The sequence below is a fragment of the Uloborus diversus genome, chromosome 5 (assembly GCF_026930045.1).
Source record: "Uloborus diversus isolate 005 chromosome 5, Udiv.v.3.1, whole genome shotgun sequence".
Classification (NCBI taxonomy): Eukaryota; Metazoa; Arthropoda; class Arachnida; order Araneae; family Uloboridae; genus Uloborus; species Uloborus diversus.
Window position 1 is genome coordinate 89,457,961 of NC_072735.1, and position 18,347 is coordinate 89,476,307.

The 18,347-nt window shown below is 32.5% G+C and overlaps 1 protein-coding gene across 1 annotated transcript in view; it reads right to left on the minus strand.

The window, feature by feature from the left end:
• Positions 1-18,347, minus strand: part of LOC129223003 (protein turtle-like) — a 114,578-nt gene that overhangs the window by 77,539 nt on the left and 18,692 nt on the right. Inside the window, exon 3 of the mRNA XM_054857566.1 lies at positions 4,229-4,339. Coding sequence (XP_054713541.1) covers positions 4,229-4,339 — 111 coding nt within the window. The remainder of the gene's footprint in view (positions 1-4,228; positions 4,340-18,347) is intronic.

Sequence of the window (18,347 nt, forward strand, 5' to 3'; positions counted from 1 at the left end):
AAACTTTGTTCAGAGGTTGTAGGGTGTTATGTTAATAATAAATAACATTATTTTACCAACAATTCCCTTTATTCCTTCATAGATTAGTACCAAATTAATTTAGAAAACTAAAAAATCTTGTCCGAATAAAAGATTAGGTTTGTGTTAAACGAAAACAGCTAACGCAATCTGATAAAATTACATCAATATTTTTACATTGAGGAATACATTCATGAAGTTTTCCCCAGATTTTAATTTCAAACGTCTTTATTGCATTTGAAAATTGCGTTTGAAATGTCAACTCAATTCAATTTATGTTTTATCCTAAATAGGAGAAATACAGAAAACTTTAAAGAAACAAACAAATATTTCAGACACGCGCTAGCCATTTGTCAAACTCCTTGATTGAGTAGATGGGAGTAAATGATGTAACCACATCCTTGCCGGATTCCACCAGTTCAAAGGAAACCTCTGTGATGCTACGTTACAGTTCACATTAAAAAAAAAAGGATTGACGACAATACTTTGACGTTATACAAATGACTTTTTGATTGTGATTGATCTAAACACTCGTTTAAGGTTTACAGACTATTTTTTAGCTTCCAGTGGGAAAAAGATAACAAAAACTAAATCAGAAATGTATGATTTTGAAAATGAGTAAGAAATTGTAAAAAAAAAAAAAAACTTTATACAATCCAACGATTTTAGTTATTTTGTATCATTGTTTGTGTCATGTTCTTCGTTTTTAATGTGCGATAACTCCTGAAGAAAAGGAAAGGTATTTAAAGAAGGTTTTTTATTAACAGAAGATCAAATTATTCCGCGTTTTCCTTTCCCCTTTTTAAAGGTATGCTTCTTAGTTTTCTATTGTTTCGTCAGGTTTAGAATCATTCCCACGTGCTGCGAGTACTCTGCTATATATTTTCTGATTTGCAATTCAAGTACCTGCTTGATGAAACTGCTACATCAAAAAAACTATTCACATACTGGAAACATTACAAAAAGGAATCAATTTTTTCACGAGCTATTTCATAGCTTAGATTTTTTAGCCATAAATTGGTGATCACGTTTATTTTTTCATAAAGGGACTGAAACTGTATTTTTTACGCAGAGAAGTTGCTAAAATGTGTCACTTCCTCTGTTGTTTGCTTAGTCGCAAATTCATTTCTGTGTACATTCTTTATTTGAGCAGCTAAATAGTTTCAATATGATTAATTTTTATTCATAAAATTCTATCAAGATTTTGAATCTTACTGGCACAATCCATTCATTGTAGTCACCTCTGGCTGGCATAATTTCAAATGCCAAACTAGTTATGTTTTGAAGCAAAAATTCTCATTCTTTCTGGCGCTTAACTTCTCATTGAACATTGATATGAGCCCTCCCCCCCTTTACTACCACTCACTAGTATAACTATATATGGTTATAGAAATAGTACATTTGGCGTTTAAAATTGAAGTTCTTAGGATAGCTAAAACTGGTCAAATGAAAATATAAATAAGTTCGTATAACTTTATTTAAAACATATTACTATAGGAACACATTTAAAAAAAACTAAATACAAATGACGTTAAGGTAATATAGGTGGTCTTGTTTAGGTTGACATGTCTTACTGGTCACTTTCACAACAAACATGGGAAGACTGACACAGTTTATCCTTAATAAGTTTTTGAGTATTAACTGACAAAGCACATAAAAACTACACTTAAATTCTCAGCAAAAACCAATTTCGTTAAAAATACTTGCATGTAACCTCGAAGTTGAGCAAATTATTGTTAATTTTTTCTTTTCGGTTTTGCTTTTTCAGCATTCAAGCGAGTAATGAAATTCTGACACTCCGACACAGCCGAGAACATCTGAGGTTGAAATCCCTGTTTTAAAGGGTTAAAGCACAACATGCATAGTGATAATTCTGATTCTATAACTGGGTTTAATCAGAAAAAAATGAATCTAGCAATATATAGATAACTGAATTTCTTAAGGTAATTTGTCAACTGATCACTGAAATATTATGATGAAACTCTGTTAAAACAAATTCACATAAAAATTTGTTTAAAACTTAGTAAACAATAATGTTCATTACTGTTTACTATGATATTAATTTTGTAATACGATGTTGAAAATATCGTCATGTTAAAATGTTCTGCTAGTAACATGTTGTGTTTCTGGTGAAATTGCTACGTATGTTTCAGACTTGAATCATTTTCAAACCAATCCCAACATAAAATATGCCAAAATATATATGATAAAATAAACAAAACTTTAAAAAAAAGAAAAAAAAATATGTGATGAGAACGAAAAGACATCTATAGATTTCTGCAGTTAAGATTAAGATTTGAATAAAAACTTTATAGTATGTGCTTTTTAAAATCTTATCTTGAAACTTCATGCCCCATAAATCATATTTTTGGATTGAATGGAGTTATCAATACATTCAAGATAATTCAGTTTCTTTCTTTAATCCAGTTGGAGCGATAATGAGGAGGGAAAATAAAAAGAACGAAAGAAATGCAATTGTCGTTATCGACAAAACTACTCAAGACATTAGTTTTGATGGGATGAAGCACGTGACAAAATGACGTCATATATCAGAGATAGAAAGACCGTTATCACGCTGACGAAAACTCTGCTTCCAACGAGGAAAATCCTTTTCCTCGAAGCCGGCAGGTAATCATTGGATTCTGTCAAATGATAAAGGTTCCTGGAAATGGGTATCTAAATGAAAGCCTCAAGATTGCTTTAGTGGCTAGTTATCGAAATATATTCAGTCTGAGAGCTAAAGTTTTCCCGTTTCTGTGAGAGATCACAAAAATTATATGCTGGGAAACAGGGCACAGGGGGGGGGGGGGGTAGGGTTCTATTCAAGGATTAGGAGTGAAACTCTGAAACGGCTTGCTCTTGAAGTATACTTTAGGCTTATTATGCAGTAAATGAATCCGTAATAAAAATTTTCGAAGTGCACTTTGTAAAAAATGCTTTTGGTCTGGTTGTTGTTTATAATATTAATGTAAGTATTGCGTGAGAGACATAAGCCACACCTTTCAAGAAAAGTAATAAAAATAGTGGTTACAAATTTAAAGAATCTTTAGAAAATACAGTAGAAATTTTGTGGACTCAAGCGCTTAAAAAATGTTTATTAAAAATTGGTTTATTCTGTTAATTTTCAGATATCAAATCAGTTGTGAAGTAAGATCTCACTCATTAAACATTTCTTTTATGAATACCTCTCAATAATATGTAAAGTTTCCAGAGTTCCAATTAAATTTGGATAATAGTTCGTAAATTTTTGCTTTGTTTTACTTCCTGATAAATTTGTAACTCAAATAATGTCTCAATTTGTTTCGATAGAAATTGTACACAGTATTTTTTTTCTTCCATTCTTTCAGGATTTTTTTTTTATTTATCGTCTATTTTTGCATCAGATCATGTTTTGGAACTTACTGTCATCAGGAATACATATTTAGAAAAAAAATGATGGTTTTCTAATGTTTTTCAAATCTTGATCGTATATGCCGTAACTTGCCCCTAACATGTGAATAAGTCTTGCAAATAATTTTTTAAATGTGAACCCTTAGTTTTCCTAGAGTTGCCTTGATTTAAAGACATAACTATGAAAAATATATTTTTATTACTAGTGATTAAAAAGAAAAAAAATCATTGTATCACAAATAACTCATGAAACCCATGTATATACACTGTTGAAAAAAATCCTGAAATTTTACGGTAAAGGTTATTAGTATCCATGTTGCCAGTTACTTTTTCGTAAAATCCTGTTTTACTGTAATTTTTTGTCTGAATAAACAACAGTTAAAAAGCGCAAAATGCAAGCATCAGGTTCGATATCGGGATCTTCGGATAAGCAGGCGGCTATGCTGCCCACCATACAATTTGGGACATATTGAGGGAGGGGAAATACGGTGTTATCTGCTTCGTACTGTAAGTGGCGTGGTGTATCGATTTGCGCTGCAATCGTATACGTTTTTCGGTATCATTTACGGTAATTTTTTTCTGTACTGTAAACACTTCATTTTATAGTAATATTTACCATAAAAGTTTCCTGATTTTTTTACAGTGAAAATATGTGTGCATATTTTACCGACGGTGAAAGATTATGTGTTTTCAATGTGCTATCCAGTTTAATGAATATGCTGATTAACTTCTATTTTTTTCTTACGATATGTTTGTACCTGCATATTAGTTTATTTTCATAGCAAAATAAGAAAAATATCTATCTCGAATCTCAAATTACCTTCCTCTGCCTCGCATATCAAATGCAGATTATCCGCCTCGTTGTACGGACCGATCAAGCTCTCCAATATCTCTCCATTTTGATCTGTAATAATTGGCTTTTTCGGTGGCACTGAAAAGAAAAACAAATCTTTCTTTATGTTACGATGACAAGACAAACAACCGTGTGGTTAAATTAAGTAAGCTTACTTAATCTTTCCTTACGTCTTCCAAATCTAGCATGTATCAAACATAATGATTTCAAGTTTTCACAGTATACACATTTTTAAATAACAGAACGCATAAAGGAATACTGGAAAATGCAACTGCTATTTATGGTGAGAGTTACTTTTTGAACAATAGCATATGAAAGCATTGACAATGACAAACCGAATAGCTTCTATGAGGTAAACGTTTATGAAACCATACAATAAAAATACTACATTTTTCTGATTCAAATTTCTGCTAACACAATTTGACTTTTTGATTTAAGTGAAACTTACTCCACAGAATAACATAAGGGAGTAAAAAAGATTGCACAAAACAGACAACTAGGTAAAATGTTATGAATCAACGAAGCTGTAAAACCATCACAGCTTTGAAAAACATAAATAAATAAATTAAAAAAAAAAAAACAAATTTGGAGATAATGTTTTAAGGTCCATTTTTAGTATTCGAACAATTTCCGATGCAGATTACACAAGATGGTTGCATTCCCCATTGTGTACACAATGTATTGTTTTAAAAATATTTTCCTCTAATTTTCAAAAAGAAAAAACATCGTCAAGCAAGTGTAAGGGGAGAAAATCGATTAAAAAAAAAGCAAGTCATAATATTATATATAAAATACACCGCCTGCTCGGTCTTTCCATTCGAGGACTGCAATTTCGTGTTTTTAGCACTCATCAGCCTGGAATAGGAAGTAACTGAGCTGGAGGTAGAAAACATCTTAAAGGAGCTAAGAGAGTCAAACAAACTGGTACACTGTTAAAACCGGAGGAGCCAGATAGGTGCGATTTTCCGCCTTAGGGTGCAAAGATGGAGACATAGAGAGTCACAGAGGCTAGGAAATATTGTTCCGATATCTTTTAGCACCTCAGTGGATGAAAGAAAGTAATGAAGGGCCATCAGCTCACGCAGTAGCCAATAGCGACTCTTTTCCTCCGCAAAGGTGCCTCGCTCGCACATGCGCTGTGCACTCCGGGATAAGTTCAGTTCAGCCACTTTAATGGCGGACGACGATGCTGCAACGTAGTTGTTGATATATTAAATTTTCACATTGAATTGACAACTAAACTGGATTAAAATTCAACATTTCTGGGACAAACCTTCAAAACCTTGCGTAAGTACAGTCATTTAATCATGGTATAACATTTAAGGCTTTCCAAGAGGCTTTTAGTGTTTTCAGAGTCGAGTTTCAACAAAGTAAATTGAGTACTACTTCTTGTTTATAGTTAACCGTTTTAACATAGTGATGTATGGCTTTTTCTATCATCTGTACTAATATATGCTGTTACTTGCTTGTCACGTCAGCGGTCTCGCGGATTTTCCCCAAAATGTTTATTGTTAGCAATACGAAATAATTAATAAGTAACCGTTATGAAAATTTAACGATGTGACTTAACTGCTACAGCAGATACACTAAATGTCTTGATCTTCTCAATAAAATAGCTGCGTAGACGAAGCAAAGGAAAAAAAAAAAAAGACGCTTGGAAAAGAAATCTCTCTGTGTGTTTCATGCCATGACTCATTACGTAAAAATATTTCGTTGGTGTTATTTCAAAAAAAAAAAAAAAAAAAAACGAATGCATTGTCTAGACGCGTTTATTATTATTTTTTTTTTCTGATTTCTGTTTCCAATGCTTTTTTATTATGTGGGCTGCCAAAAATTTGTTTTGATTTTAATGTCAAAAAAGTTCCTATTTAAAAAAGAAAAAAAAGTGCTTTTTTAGATTACTTATGTTTAAATAGGATATTCAAATGTCGAACCATATATGTATACGTATCAATATGTTACTCTTGATTAAAATATTTTGAACGTTTATAAAACGCCTGCAATTTATGAAACGATATGATTTCTCCGTGATTGTAATATAACTGAAAAATTTTGAATGTGTCCGTAAATTATCCATAGATGCCTACATTCTTAATTTTTGGTATTATGCTGTAGTAAATGTCAATATCCATTTAAAACTACAGAGCAATCCAAGGGTTTTTATGAGAGTTAGAACTCGGATAGAGGAATTGAAGTCATGAACGCTTCTAAATTATGTTGGAAAGTCTGAAATGTGATCAAATGCCTTAAATGACAAATTTTAACCCAAAATCAATTCAATGTGAAAAACGTACCAAGACTTTGTATATCATAAACACAAACAATAAACACAATAATATTCAAAAATGCACACAATACGGGGGAGGGGGGGAAGAGGATCTACTGCAGAAATCAGTAACGGTGCCATTTATCTCTCTGAAGGTTCCTTCTTTTCACCGCCGCTGTCTGTCTTTTAAAAGGTGCCCGTTTTTCACCCTAATAAGAGGTGCGATTTCGGCTCCGTATTGGGTGTCGCTGGTGAACAAGCGTTTCACCCCTGAAAGGTGCCAAACGCAACCTGTAGTTTTAACAGTGTAGCTAATGTAAAATTAGCACACCAGACGATTGACAGCAGCACGGGTGTCTTACTGCAAAATACATAATATTATACTAAATGATTGAGAAATAGACAAGGGAATACAGAAAAAAAAAATAAAAACACCGAAAAGTACATCTCAAAATTTGAACTATTTTATGAAAACATTCAAGCCTGCCTTTGTGCGACCTTTTTTTTTTTTTTTTTTTTTTTTTTTTTGTGCAAGTTTTATTTTTTTCTCTTGCGGTAGCTATATAAAAATTTCAATAAGATTAAGACTCATTCGACGAAATTATTTGTAAAACGAGTGCAAGGTAGTATCTTCAAGTGACCACAGGGCACCCCGATTGGAAGCCATCGTGACCTGCCACTTATTTCTTTTTTGGTAATTTTTTCCTGACTGTTTGGAAATGTAATCATCACTTGGTGAATTTTGACATCCTTTAAAGATTTCATTCTTAGTTATTCCGTAAGTTGTTTGGGTTATTTTCTACATGAGACTTTTTTTATGCGGTCCCTATCCACTGCATAAAAAAAAAAAAAAAAAAAGCTGTGTTGGGAAAACTATTTTTATAGCAACTCGTGAAGTTTCGAACGATTTTTTATGCGATTTTTTGTGCGGTCCCTATTCACCACCCCAAAACAGTTTTTGGTGTGCTATCTGGTATGCAAATAAGATTTAAAGAATTTTCAAGAGATGGCGTCACTGGTAGTAAATCAAAACGGACAATGTTGCAACTAACTTCATTTTGTAACCTCATCGTTAGACTTTCATTTTCAATATGTGACATTTCGCTGAAGTGGAAACAACATAGTTTTTGTGTGCTCTGAATATGTGAGCATTTGTGCCAACAAAACACAATTTGCGGGAAAGTTTACTTCTCTGCTTCCATTTGAAGAAAAGTGCGGCTGAAAGCAATCGATATCAATGCTGCAAGAAGCGTACGAGGAACACGCTTTATCTGTTTCCACTTGTCAGTTTTGGTACAGACGTTTTAGAAGTGGTGATTTTGATATCAATGACAAAGAGTACGATGGAAAACCACAAAAGTTTGAAGATGCCGAATGGAAGGCTATATTGAACGAAGACTAGTTCCAAACGACTTTACGGAACTCAATTGATGGGTTTGAGCAGAGCATTGCGGGAAAAACGGCCACAATATAAGGAGAGGCAAAACAAGGTAATTTCGCAACTTGATAACGCTCGGCCACATGTTGCGCCGCCGGTCAAAACATACCTCGATACCCTGAAATGGGCAATAATACACCATCCGTTATGTAACCCAGACATTGCTCCTTCCGACTAATGTTTGATTTCTTCGATGTCACATGCTCTTGAGGATCAGCAGTTCTGCTCTTGTGAAGAAGTCAAAAATCGGATCGATTCGTGGGTTGCATCAAAAGACGCAAGGTTGTTTAGAGTAGGCGTAAGAAAATTGCCAAAAAGATGCGAAAAGGTAGTGGTCAACGATAGACAATGGTTGACACCATTTTTTCCCAATATAGCGTAAAACTTGAAAAAAATAGTCCTTTAAAACTTATTTGTACAATTAATATAAAAACACAATGGCGATGTTTTAACTGTTCTATTTTTTGCGGTGCGTTCGTAACCGCGAAAAGACACCCAAAATATGTTTACGTGGTGAACTATAGATTCTGAACTATAGATATTTAGTGGCGTTTAAAAATGTAATTTCTCGCTACATTGCCAAATATATTGGACATTTTTAAGTAGAAACAAATATTCAGATTTGAAGAACAAAAAGTAATCCGTACCTTTAAAAACTTGAAGATCAAAAATCTGTTTAACGGCAAATGCATTGTCAAACATTGAGTCGAAACTGAATTTCAAGCATTTTTTTTTCCTGCTTGTATGCCTCAACCATTAACGTATAATTGTATTTTCTTTATAATAAATAAAATTCAAACTATGTTTGCACCGATAAAGATGCCAAACATAGGAACAAAGACACAAAGGAGGAAAACACAAAATTATTGTATGGAATCTTCTTTGGGCGCAGAATAATTATCAAGTTACTTCCGAGAGCATTTTCGTCTCAGAAAATGCTTTTTTGATTTTTATTCACGGCAGTTGATGCATATTTTTCTCGCTAAGGATACATTTTCTTTTTTCCAGTATCTTCAACGGAAAAGTAAGAAGCGGAGAAGAATTTAAGATTATTATTATATTGTATTTATTTGTTCTGGCATAATTTAGCAAAGCAATCACGGTATGAAATTCAGAGACAAAACTTAAAGAAAAGGAAAAAAAAAACGGAAGTCTGGTTTTTTCTAAGTACACGCAATTTAAAATCTAGCTATATTTAAGTGAATATATTTTCCGTACTGTTTAAAATACATGTACGTTTTCCCCCTCATTAATAATAAGATGAAAACTCGTTCTCGTTTGATTAGTTTTATAATATTTTTTCTTAATAGTAATTATTATTATTATTATTTTTTTTTTTTGAAACTTTTACTTCAAAAGTGCATTTTCACCATTTGCTATTTTTTTCTTGTATTCCTACTACATTAATACAGCAAATACCATAACTCGAAAACGATCAAAAATTAGCCAATTGTCTAAACAAAAGTTTAGGACTTAGCAAAAAATAAATAAATAAACAAAAACTTGAATCCATGTATGAACAATTGAATATTCCGCTGTTAAGGATTGTAGTCTGGTGATTGCTCCGTGTTCATAAAAGCTACAATTTTGGCTAAATGTAAGGGTTTTTTTTTTCAGAATAATTATTTACACTACAAAACATAAAAATGGAACATAAACGAATCCTGATATTCTAAAATAGAATAGAAGCAATAGTCAAAAGATACATGTACTTTTCATAAAGAAATGTGTGCGATTAAATAAGAGATGTACTACATGTAATTTTAATGCAAAAAAAAGTTTAAAAACAAATTTTAACGGAGATAAAACTGAATTGAAAATCGGACATTGCATTAACTCATTTTAATGTTTCAGTTCCACAAATTTTTAAGGCAAATTGAATTTAAAACTTAAGTATGCATAATTTCCAAACCTAAATGGCTAAAGTTAAGTTATAAAATAACAATGCACAAAAACATGCAATACTAAGAAGTCATAAAAAATAAACACTGCATTTATGCATGAAGAAAAAAAAAACATGAAAGTACGTAACTCCAAAGAGCAAAATTTCACTGGTCACATTACAATGGTCTCCATGTTTGCTCTGACAATTGCAACGACATTAGAATGATAAACGTTAATTTAAAAAAATCTGAAACGCTGCTGGAAAAAAAAAACGAGCAGCTAATATGGCTAATTTATGTCAATGACGTATCTGGGAAAAACCAGGAAAGTTTCTCAATAAAAGATAGAAAGCTTCTTAAAGTTAAATCTGAAATTTTTCTGAAAAAGTCAAGAAACTTCCCAATCAAAGCCAGTAGCGTTTCTGAACCACTTTAGGAAGTTTTTTTTGTTTTCTGTGGAAACTTACATATGTTATAGTAATAGCTTGGCCCTTTTCTGATTTACCAGGAAGATTTCTAAAGTAAATATGGTTGAAGCAGAAACGAAACATTAGAGTCACCCACATTATAAAATCGGCATTTAAGGAGCTTGTTGCCGTTCTGAAAACTTTTCGCAAAAAAACTTGTCTCTCACAGGAAACTGGTGCAAATCCTTGAAATTTAGAAACGTTACTCAGAAGAACTCAGAGTGGTTTCGTATTTTTTATACAGTATAAGCCAATGATTAATGAAATTAATAAACTATCATTAGAGCTTATTAAGAAATAAATAAATAAGTCTACGCATGAATAAGTGAATGAAAAATGTATAAATAAATGAATAAATAAAATTAATATAAAACAGAAAAAAAATCCCTGATCCTGAATACAACATTAACAGAGCTATTAAAGGTACTTATTAGGAACAGTTACTTTCGCTCTCTACCTCTAATAGCTTCTAAACTAGAGGTTTCATCTACTTGCTCAACCATGTACAATTTTGAGCTGTAATAAGTTTGCCTGTTTTTCTTATATTGGAAAATCGATAATATTCAATAACTCACGATATATTAACTAAATAACACCCGCAGTGGCAGTACAATAATTATTATTCGTTTTTTAGTGAGTAGTAACAGTTGTTCTTACAAGCATAAAATATTAAACTATTATTTAGTTCCTTAGTTGTTGTAGACGTACACTATAAACAACCAAGATATGAGATAATGCATAATTTGCTTTAGAGTGCCTTCTATTGCGATTTATGGATGAAGTTAAGTAACAAAGAAACACAGATACTAATAAATCTTAATTAATCCTTTAGGCAAAGCCTTCAGTCTCCAAATTAAATGTTTTTCAAAAACTAATTATTTTGGAATTAAGGAAATTCTTTCTTGCGCAACACTGTTAGTCTCACAATCATATGTTCGATTTTCCTTTGGCGAATAGTTTCCGGTCCCTTGTGTATTTACTTCGCTTCCTTTCATTTTTCGTTCATTTGTCGTTATTAGTCATGATATACAAAAAAAAAGAGGCTAAAATCGCAAAGCACGATGTTGTTCTGATTTTTTAATACGTTGTTTGGGTCAGTTAAGGTAGTGTAAATCTGTTTGCAGTTTTCAGAAACCTGTGCTTGCTGCGCAATTCGCGAAAAACTGCGAAATTTTCGGACTTTTTTAGTTTTTCCTTCCTAACTCCTAAACTTTGCCACTTGTTATGCTAAATATGAATACCAGTTTTAAAGCACATTAAATTTTGAACAATTTAAGCTTAAGTAGCGCTCTGCACGATTAATAGGTTAGAAGATATCGTAATTCAAAAATTGGCCATTTATCGTGAAAAATGAAAAAAAAAAAAAATGCTTTGATAACATTTCAGATGAAATATCTAAATAAATTCCTACTCTACAAGAAAAAAAAAACTGGATATACTGTTGCAGTAAATTTAATTGGCTTTCATTTAAACCAAAATCGAAGTTTGTAGATTCAATAGTTCTTTTACAATCGCAAAACAAGTAATCGGAAAATTCGATTTTTGAAGAGTTGAAACAAAGCACTTCTCAAGACAATATGAAAACTCCTATTCTAAAAAAAGGAGCAAAAAATGAGATCACAAAAATGAAATTTGTGTTTATATAAGCTTTCTGTGCTGGGAAAACATGTCAGTTATGAAGGGAAAAAAATAGTCCAATATTTGACAGCCCTACACTGTAAAAAAATTCCGAAACGTTACTGGCTATTTCCGTGGAACGTTTCGTGATTTCAGAGTTTTTCACCTATTTCCCCAGAAAATCAAGTATCTTCGCAAAAAAGTTTCCTGAATTCCTAAAAGATGCACGAATGCAGACCTTGCACTGGTGTAAAAAATATTTTTTGCTACCAGTTTAAATATTGACGGAGTGTGTTTATTAAGTGTATCGGCTTTAGACTGTTTATTAGGGTGGGCCGAAAAAACTTTTTTTGGAAATCTGTTTTTGGATAGGGCGGAAAAGTTGCTATATGGGCCCGTTATTACCCATAAAAAATTTCGCTAAATTTGTTAAATATTTAGCCGGCGCTATTTGACCTTGAAAAACTGAAAAAAAGGGCAAAAATGCAATTTTTTCAAAAAAAAAAAAAATAAATAAATAAATAAATAAATAAAAGAAGGGGTCAAAAATAAAAGTTTGAAGCTAGTTTCAGCAAACATTAGAAGTATCTGTCAGTGAATTAGTTAAAATCCTCAAAGACTTTTATGCATTTCGTAGAATATTTAGCTACGCTCCTTTAAGACTGAAACATGGGAAAAATGAAAATAATAATAAAAAAAAATGTTTCAAAATACGTAAATACTGAAATGTTACGCAATACGTTACGTAGAAAAAACAGGGAAAATTGAATCAATTTTATGCGACATTTGTACACCAATTGTAAAAAATGCACACACTCAAATAAAAAATAGTTATATAAGATGCTAATTTTTTAATCTTCGGTTACAATTGTTTCTCCTGGATAATAAACGGCGCTCAACTGCTTCTGTTATTCCTAAGATTATTTTATAACTATTTTATATATGGTTAACAAATAGAGCCCTTGAGTATTAAAAAAATGTGAATCCTCTGAAGTCCTTTAAACTGACCAATGAATTTAACGCAAATATTCTTCTTTTTCTCAAGCCATTTCTTCCTCTCGATTTTACTACCCACTTAAGAGACGAAACCCCTGACAGGAAATGCAGGACATGCTGACATTTTTATGCCTCATACAGCTTTAGCAGCAGATCTAACTGTCGCTTCAAATAGAGCAGTGGCTAAAATTGCTACAGCAGTTCTCGCTGATTTCGACTTAGTTTATCCTAAACAAAACAAAAATATAGCCGATAAAACCAAAGGAGGGAGTCGATAAAAAAAGGAGTGAGCCAAGAGAAATGGATTTAAGAGCAATTAAAGGGGCAGCCATAAAGAGTTTGTATTTTGACGGCCGCAAAGATGACACCCTTCAAAAGACATCTGGCCATCAAAAATTAGCATCTGAAGCACATGTATAGCACTGGTAGAAGAACCAGGTAGCAAGTACATTGGTCATTTATCACTAACAGGTGGTGAAATTGCAAAAGAAATTTCGCAAGGTATTATAGGCTTTGCAAAAAAGTATAATATGAGCTTGCTTAACTTATTGGTTATTGGATGAGACGGAACAAATGTAAATACGGGATGGAAAGGTGGAGTAATTTGTTTACTTGAGACATATCTCAAAAGACCTTTACGGTGGAACATAAGTCTGCTGCCTACTAATGAGTTGTCACTGAGGCATCTTATTCTGGAGTTGGACGGTTGCACAAAGGGGCCACATTCATATTCTGGAGCTATCGGACAACTTCTTAGAGATTGTGAAAAAAATCCGGTGATCAAACTTGATAAAATTGACTGCAATCTTCTGGTTTTGGACATGAAAGATATAAAAAATTTAAGTACTGAACAACAATATTTGTATAGAATCTGTCTTGCCGTAAAATATGCTAGTTGTCCCTCTAGCGTGGCTAACAGTAGCCCAGGCAAACTCTGTCATGCGCGATGGCTGACAACTGCAAACCGTTTGTTACACTTGTATATAGACACTCCAACTCCATCAGAAAATCTTACAATGCTTGTGAAGTATGTAATGTCAGTTTATGCTCCAATGTGGTTTGAAATAAAAATAAAACCGAACTGCCAGTATGGTGCCCATCATTTTTGGAAAATGATTTCTCTTGAAAGTCAGTTTCCAGACAACGTTAAAGAGATAATTTTCAAAGTTCTCTCAAATAATGCATATTTCGCTCATCCTGAACAGCTACTGTTGACAATGTTGTTTGACTCAAGAAAATACATTCGGGAATTAGCTGTTAGGCATATTCTTAACTCTAAAAATAAGAAGACGAAGAGTTCGGATGGTGTACGATTTTTTAAGCGTCCTAAACTCAATTTTGATGCCGTTGATTATGTTGATTTAGTTGATTGGGCAAACTGTGTTGTAATAGAGCCACCTCTTACAGTGCATCTAAAAGACCAACAATTGAAAGAAATGTGCAAAGAACAGCCTACAGAGTTCACTTTCGAGAAATTTCCCTGTCACAATGCAAGCTGTGGAACGTTGTGTGAAACTAATAACCGAAGCTGCAATAAAAGTTCGTGGTGAAACTGCACGAGATGGATACATTCGTGTTAAACTTCAAGCTCGGAAAGAACTTCCATCATTTGATAACAAGGGACAATATTATTCCAAAAAATTAATCCTCATTATGCATGAGGTATTATAAATCAAATTTGAAGATTTCTTTTTCAAAATTTTATTATCTCTATAAGCAATTCTAGAAAATGTATGATACTATTGCGCGATAATAATTACTATGATTAATAGTGATATTTAATTAATTTGTTTATGATTTAATTTCGAAAAATAATTTTCACATAGGTTTTTAAAGAAATTCAGTATTTTTTTCATTTTTCTCCAATTTTTGATGTCAGAAAGGAGCGGTTAAATGCTCATTAAAATCAATGAAACATTTTATGGGCTCGAACTGGCTCATTATATAACATTTTCGGTGCATTTCAGCAAAATATTCGGAATTTAGTTTTTTAGAAAAAATTTCGACAAAAATTCATTTTTTTTCTATTTTTTCGGTTTTTTAGTGTCAAATAGCGCCGGCTAGATATTTTTTAACATCCAAGAAATTTTTTGTGAGTGCTAACTAGCTCACTACGCAACTTTTGCGCGCTATCCAAAAATTGATTTCGAAAAAAAAGTTTTTTCGGCTTATTTCGGCCCACCCTATTATGGCCCGTCCGGATTGACTAAGCTTCCAATGGGAGCAAATAAGTCACTGGATAGCTTCAGCTTTGCGAGGCAGAAATTGCAGGCAAGGAATATGCTTGGTTCTTGCTTGCAATTTTCGCATAGCGTGGCCGTGGTTGCTCTAATACTTCTGGAGCTTTCATGGTAAATCAGGATGGTTGTGATCAAATAAATTAAACCTATTTAATTTTTCTAGAAGGTTCACTACTGGCTTTAATAGGGGAGATTTCTTAATATTTCAGAAAAGTTACTGACTTTTATCAGAAAACGTTCCTGGTTTTTGTAAGATATGTTACTGACTGAAAATGGGCACATCAGCTGCCTATTATTTTCCAGGAACGTTTCTGAATCGTTTTTTCAGTGTATGCAGGTAACGCAAACATTCCTTCTCCTACTTCCTTCACATTGATGAATTCTCGGCCGCATTTCGTTTTTCAACTGGAAAGTTACCAACAGAGTTTCAGTTTGAATAGAGAATATTTTTGATATCAGACGATTTTGTCATGAGATTCTATTATACGAAGACGGAAGAGCAGAGAAACAAAGAAAATTAAATAAAAGTGAGAGTTCACTCATTCTTTTTGCAAAAGAAAATGAAACTGTTCAGGTTCATCATATCAAACTTTTAAAGCTTCAGCTAGAAACCTAAAATGAAAAGGGCCTTCATGTACACTTTGGGTAAAATATTATAGAAAGACTGTATTTAGTGAAAAATAATTCAAGTTGAAAGAAAGGAAAATACACTCTTAATTCAAAAGAATGAAAAAATAACTCTTAAAAAGAGTGAAATCTATTGCGGGTGCATTCATTCTTTCTGAGTGCTAGCTTTATCGAAAAAAGACGCTTTACGAAAAAAACCAAGACTAAAACTTTTCCTTATTGGCGTGAAATTCAGAAACACTCTTTTAAAGAGCGAAAAATAAAAACATTCTTTAAAAGAAGGACTCAAAAGCATTTTCATTGGTTCGATTCTGTCACGTGATTTTGTTTAGAGAGAATCTTCTACACCTCCACGTTAGGCTTAACTAACGTTGGTCGCGAATACCAAGTAGATGTCGCTATCTGAATGTCTTCATTTAATGAATTAAAACACTATTTGTCGCCGAATGAGGATTCTGAAGGAAATGCACAAAAACTGAATGGTAAGTGCGAAGAATTTTCTTTTTTATTAAAACTTGTAACTGTTAATATTTCTTGAACTGCTATATCGTTACAAATCACCCACGTGCAATGTTACGGCGAACTTTTTGTAACTTTTTCTTCCAAATTAATGAAACTGGTATCAAAATTTTATTTCGGAAATCGAATAAAAAATATGACATTTGAAACAGTCGTTACCATCTTTGGTGTGTGTGTACTGTATATATATTTTAGGCAGGTGTTACAGACCCGACCATACGCAAATCTATAGGTCGGATATCGAATCCGCTCCCGATGGTCGGAGCTCCAACCACTGCGTATATTTTAAATTAATCAAACATTGTTTTTGTGTATAATAAACTTTAAAGAGTATCATAAACTTTGTATAATACACTCATTCATATGTGTAACGGGCCATTCATTAATTCAGGGTCCTGAGGGGGAGGGGGGAATTCTCTACATACCCTTTCTTGGAGAGGGGAGTTGGTGGATCCATTCTTACGTAATATTTTCCAAGCCGATATTTTATATTAGAAATCCGCGGTCAAGTGGTTTGGCAAATATTATATTTCATTTGCTTCAGGAAGGTAAAAGTATGTATTATAGGATGTGCTGTTTTTTACTTGTGTTTCAAAGAATGAAACGTGTAAAATATAATAAAAGAATCGCACTGTGTTTTGCATGTCTTATTTTTAATTATTATCGCATCATATACAAAAATTATTTGTCGAAAAACATTCGGTCTAGATTCCTTACAGTAAACATTTCTTTACTCAAAAATGTTTTTGAAAAAATTAAAAAAAAAAAAAAAGATAGTTAATTTAAGAACAATCCCAGTGATGTAATATTTGTTATTATTGTGAAGAAAAAAAAGAATCTTACGTAAGATGGGGGGGGGAGTCTTCCATACCCTTACATAGGGGGAAGGGAAGGTCAAAAACTGGCAAAATTGTCCTTACGTAATTAATGAATGGCCTCGAAGAAAAAAAATATCGAATTCAAACGTATCTTGTCACAATTTATGAGTGACTTTTTAAATTAATTTGAACTGATGTAACTTTTAAAACATTATTAATGTTAAAAGGCACACCGAGAATATCAATACGGAGTTTCAAAATTTTAAATCTATTTATTTGGAACTGTGTGGGTTTTTTAGTTTTATTTCAATCTTTAGATTCGGAAATGTACGTAATATTGCACGTGGGTGATTTGTAACGATATACGAGTAGTTCAAGAAATATTACCAGTTAAAGTTTTAATAAAAAAGAAAATTCTTCGTACTTACCATACAGTTCTTGTGCATCCTCTTCGGAAACACTTAAAACATTTTTTTTTTCATTTTTTAAATTGAAAAACTAATTTTTTTTTCAAATGAAATAAGTTTTAAAAACAGTTTAAAATTCAAATACACAGCATAAGCACATGAAAACACGTTTAAAAAACAATTTCACCAAAGGAGAGTGAAATGATTTTACCAATTTTATTCTAAAAAAAGAGTGAAATAGCGGCTTTCCAAAACGGAAAGCAACCACTCATTTAGGATATTAATTTAGTCTTAAAAAGAGTGAAAAACACTTATCAAAAGGGAGTGAAATTAGCTTATCCAAAAGGAGTGAAAATAACCGCTCCGCAAAAGGAATGAAATTCACTCCTATAAGGAAAATGCGTTTTCGACACTGGAAAGGAGTGAAAATTTACTCAGTCTGAGTTAAAATCGCTGGAATTTTTTAAGAGAGTAGGGATACAGCTTGAAACATTAACCAAAGGGCTTTTATTTTTTCACTTATCAGCTCTAGTTTCAACGCAAAAAATGCTAGCCTATATTTACAAGAGATCTGAAAAAGGGAATGGATTAAAAAGATTTTTTATGTACTTGGAAATAAACGTCACGGATTTGCGAATCAATAAATTTTCGTTTAGTTTGTGAACATACTTGTGTAATGAATAGATTCTAATGAAACTAATGAAGAGCTTGAAAGTACTAATGCAAAGTTGTAACATATTCAGCAATTCAAATGTGTGTTTTTTTTGTTAAGTTTAATGAATTGTGTTCATGTTAAACTTTATTGTAG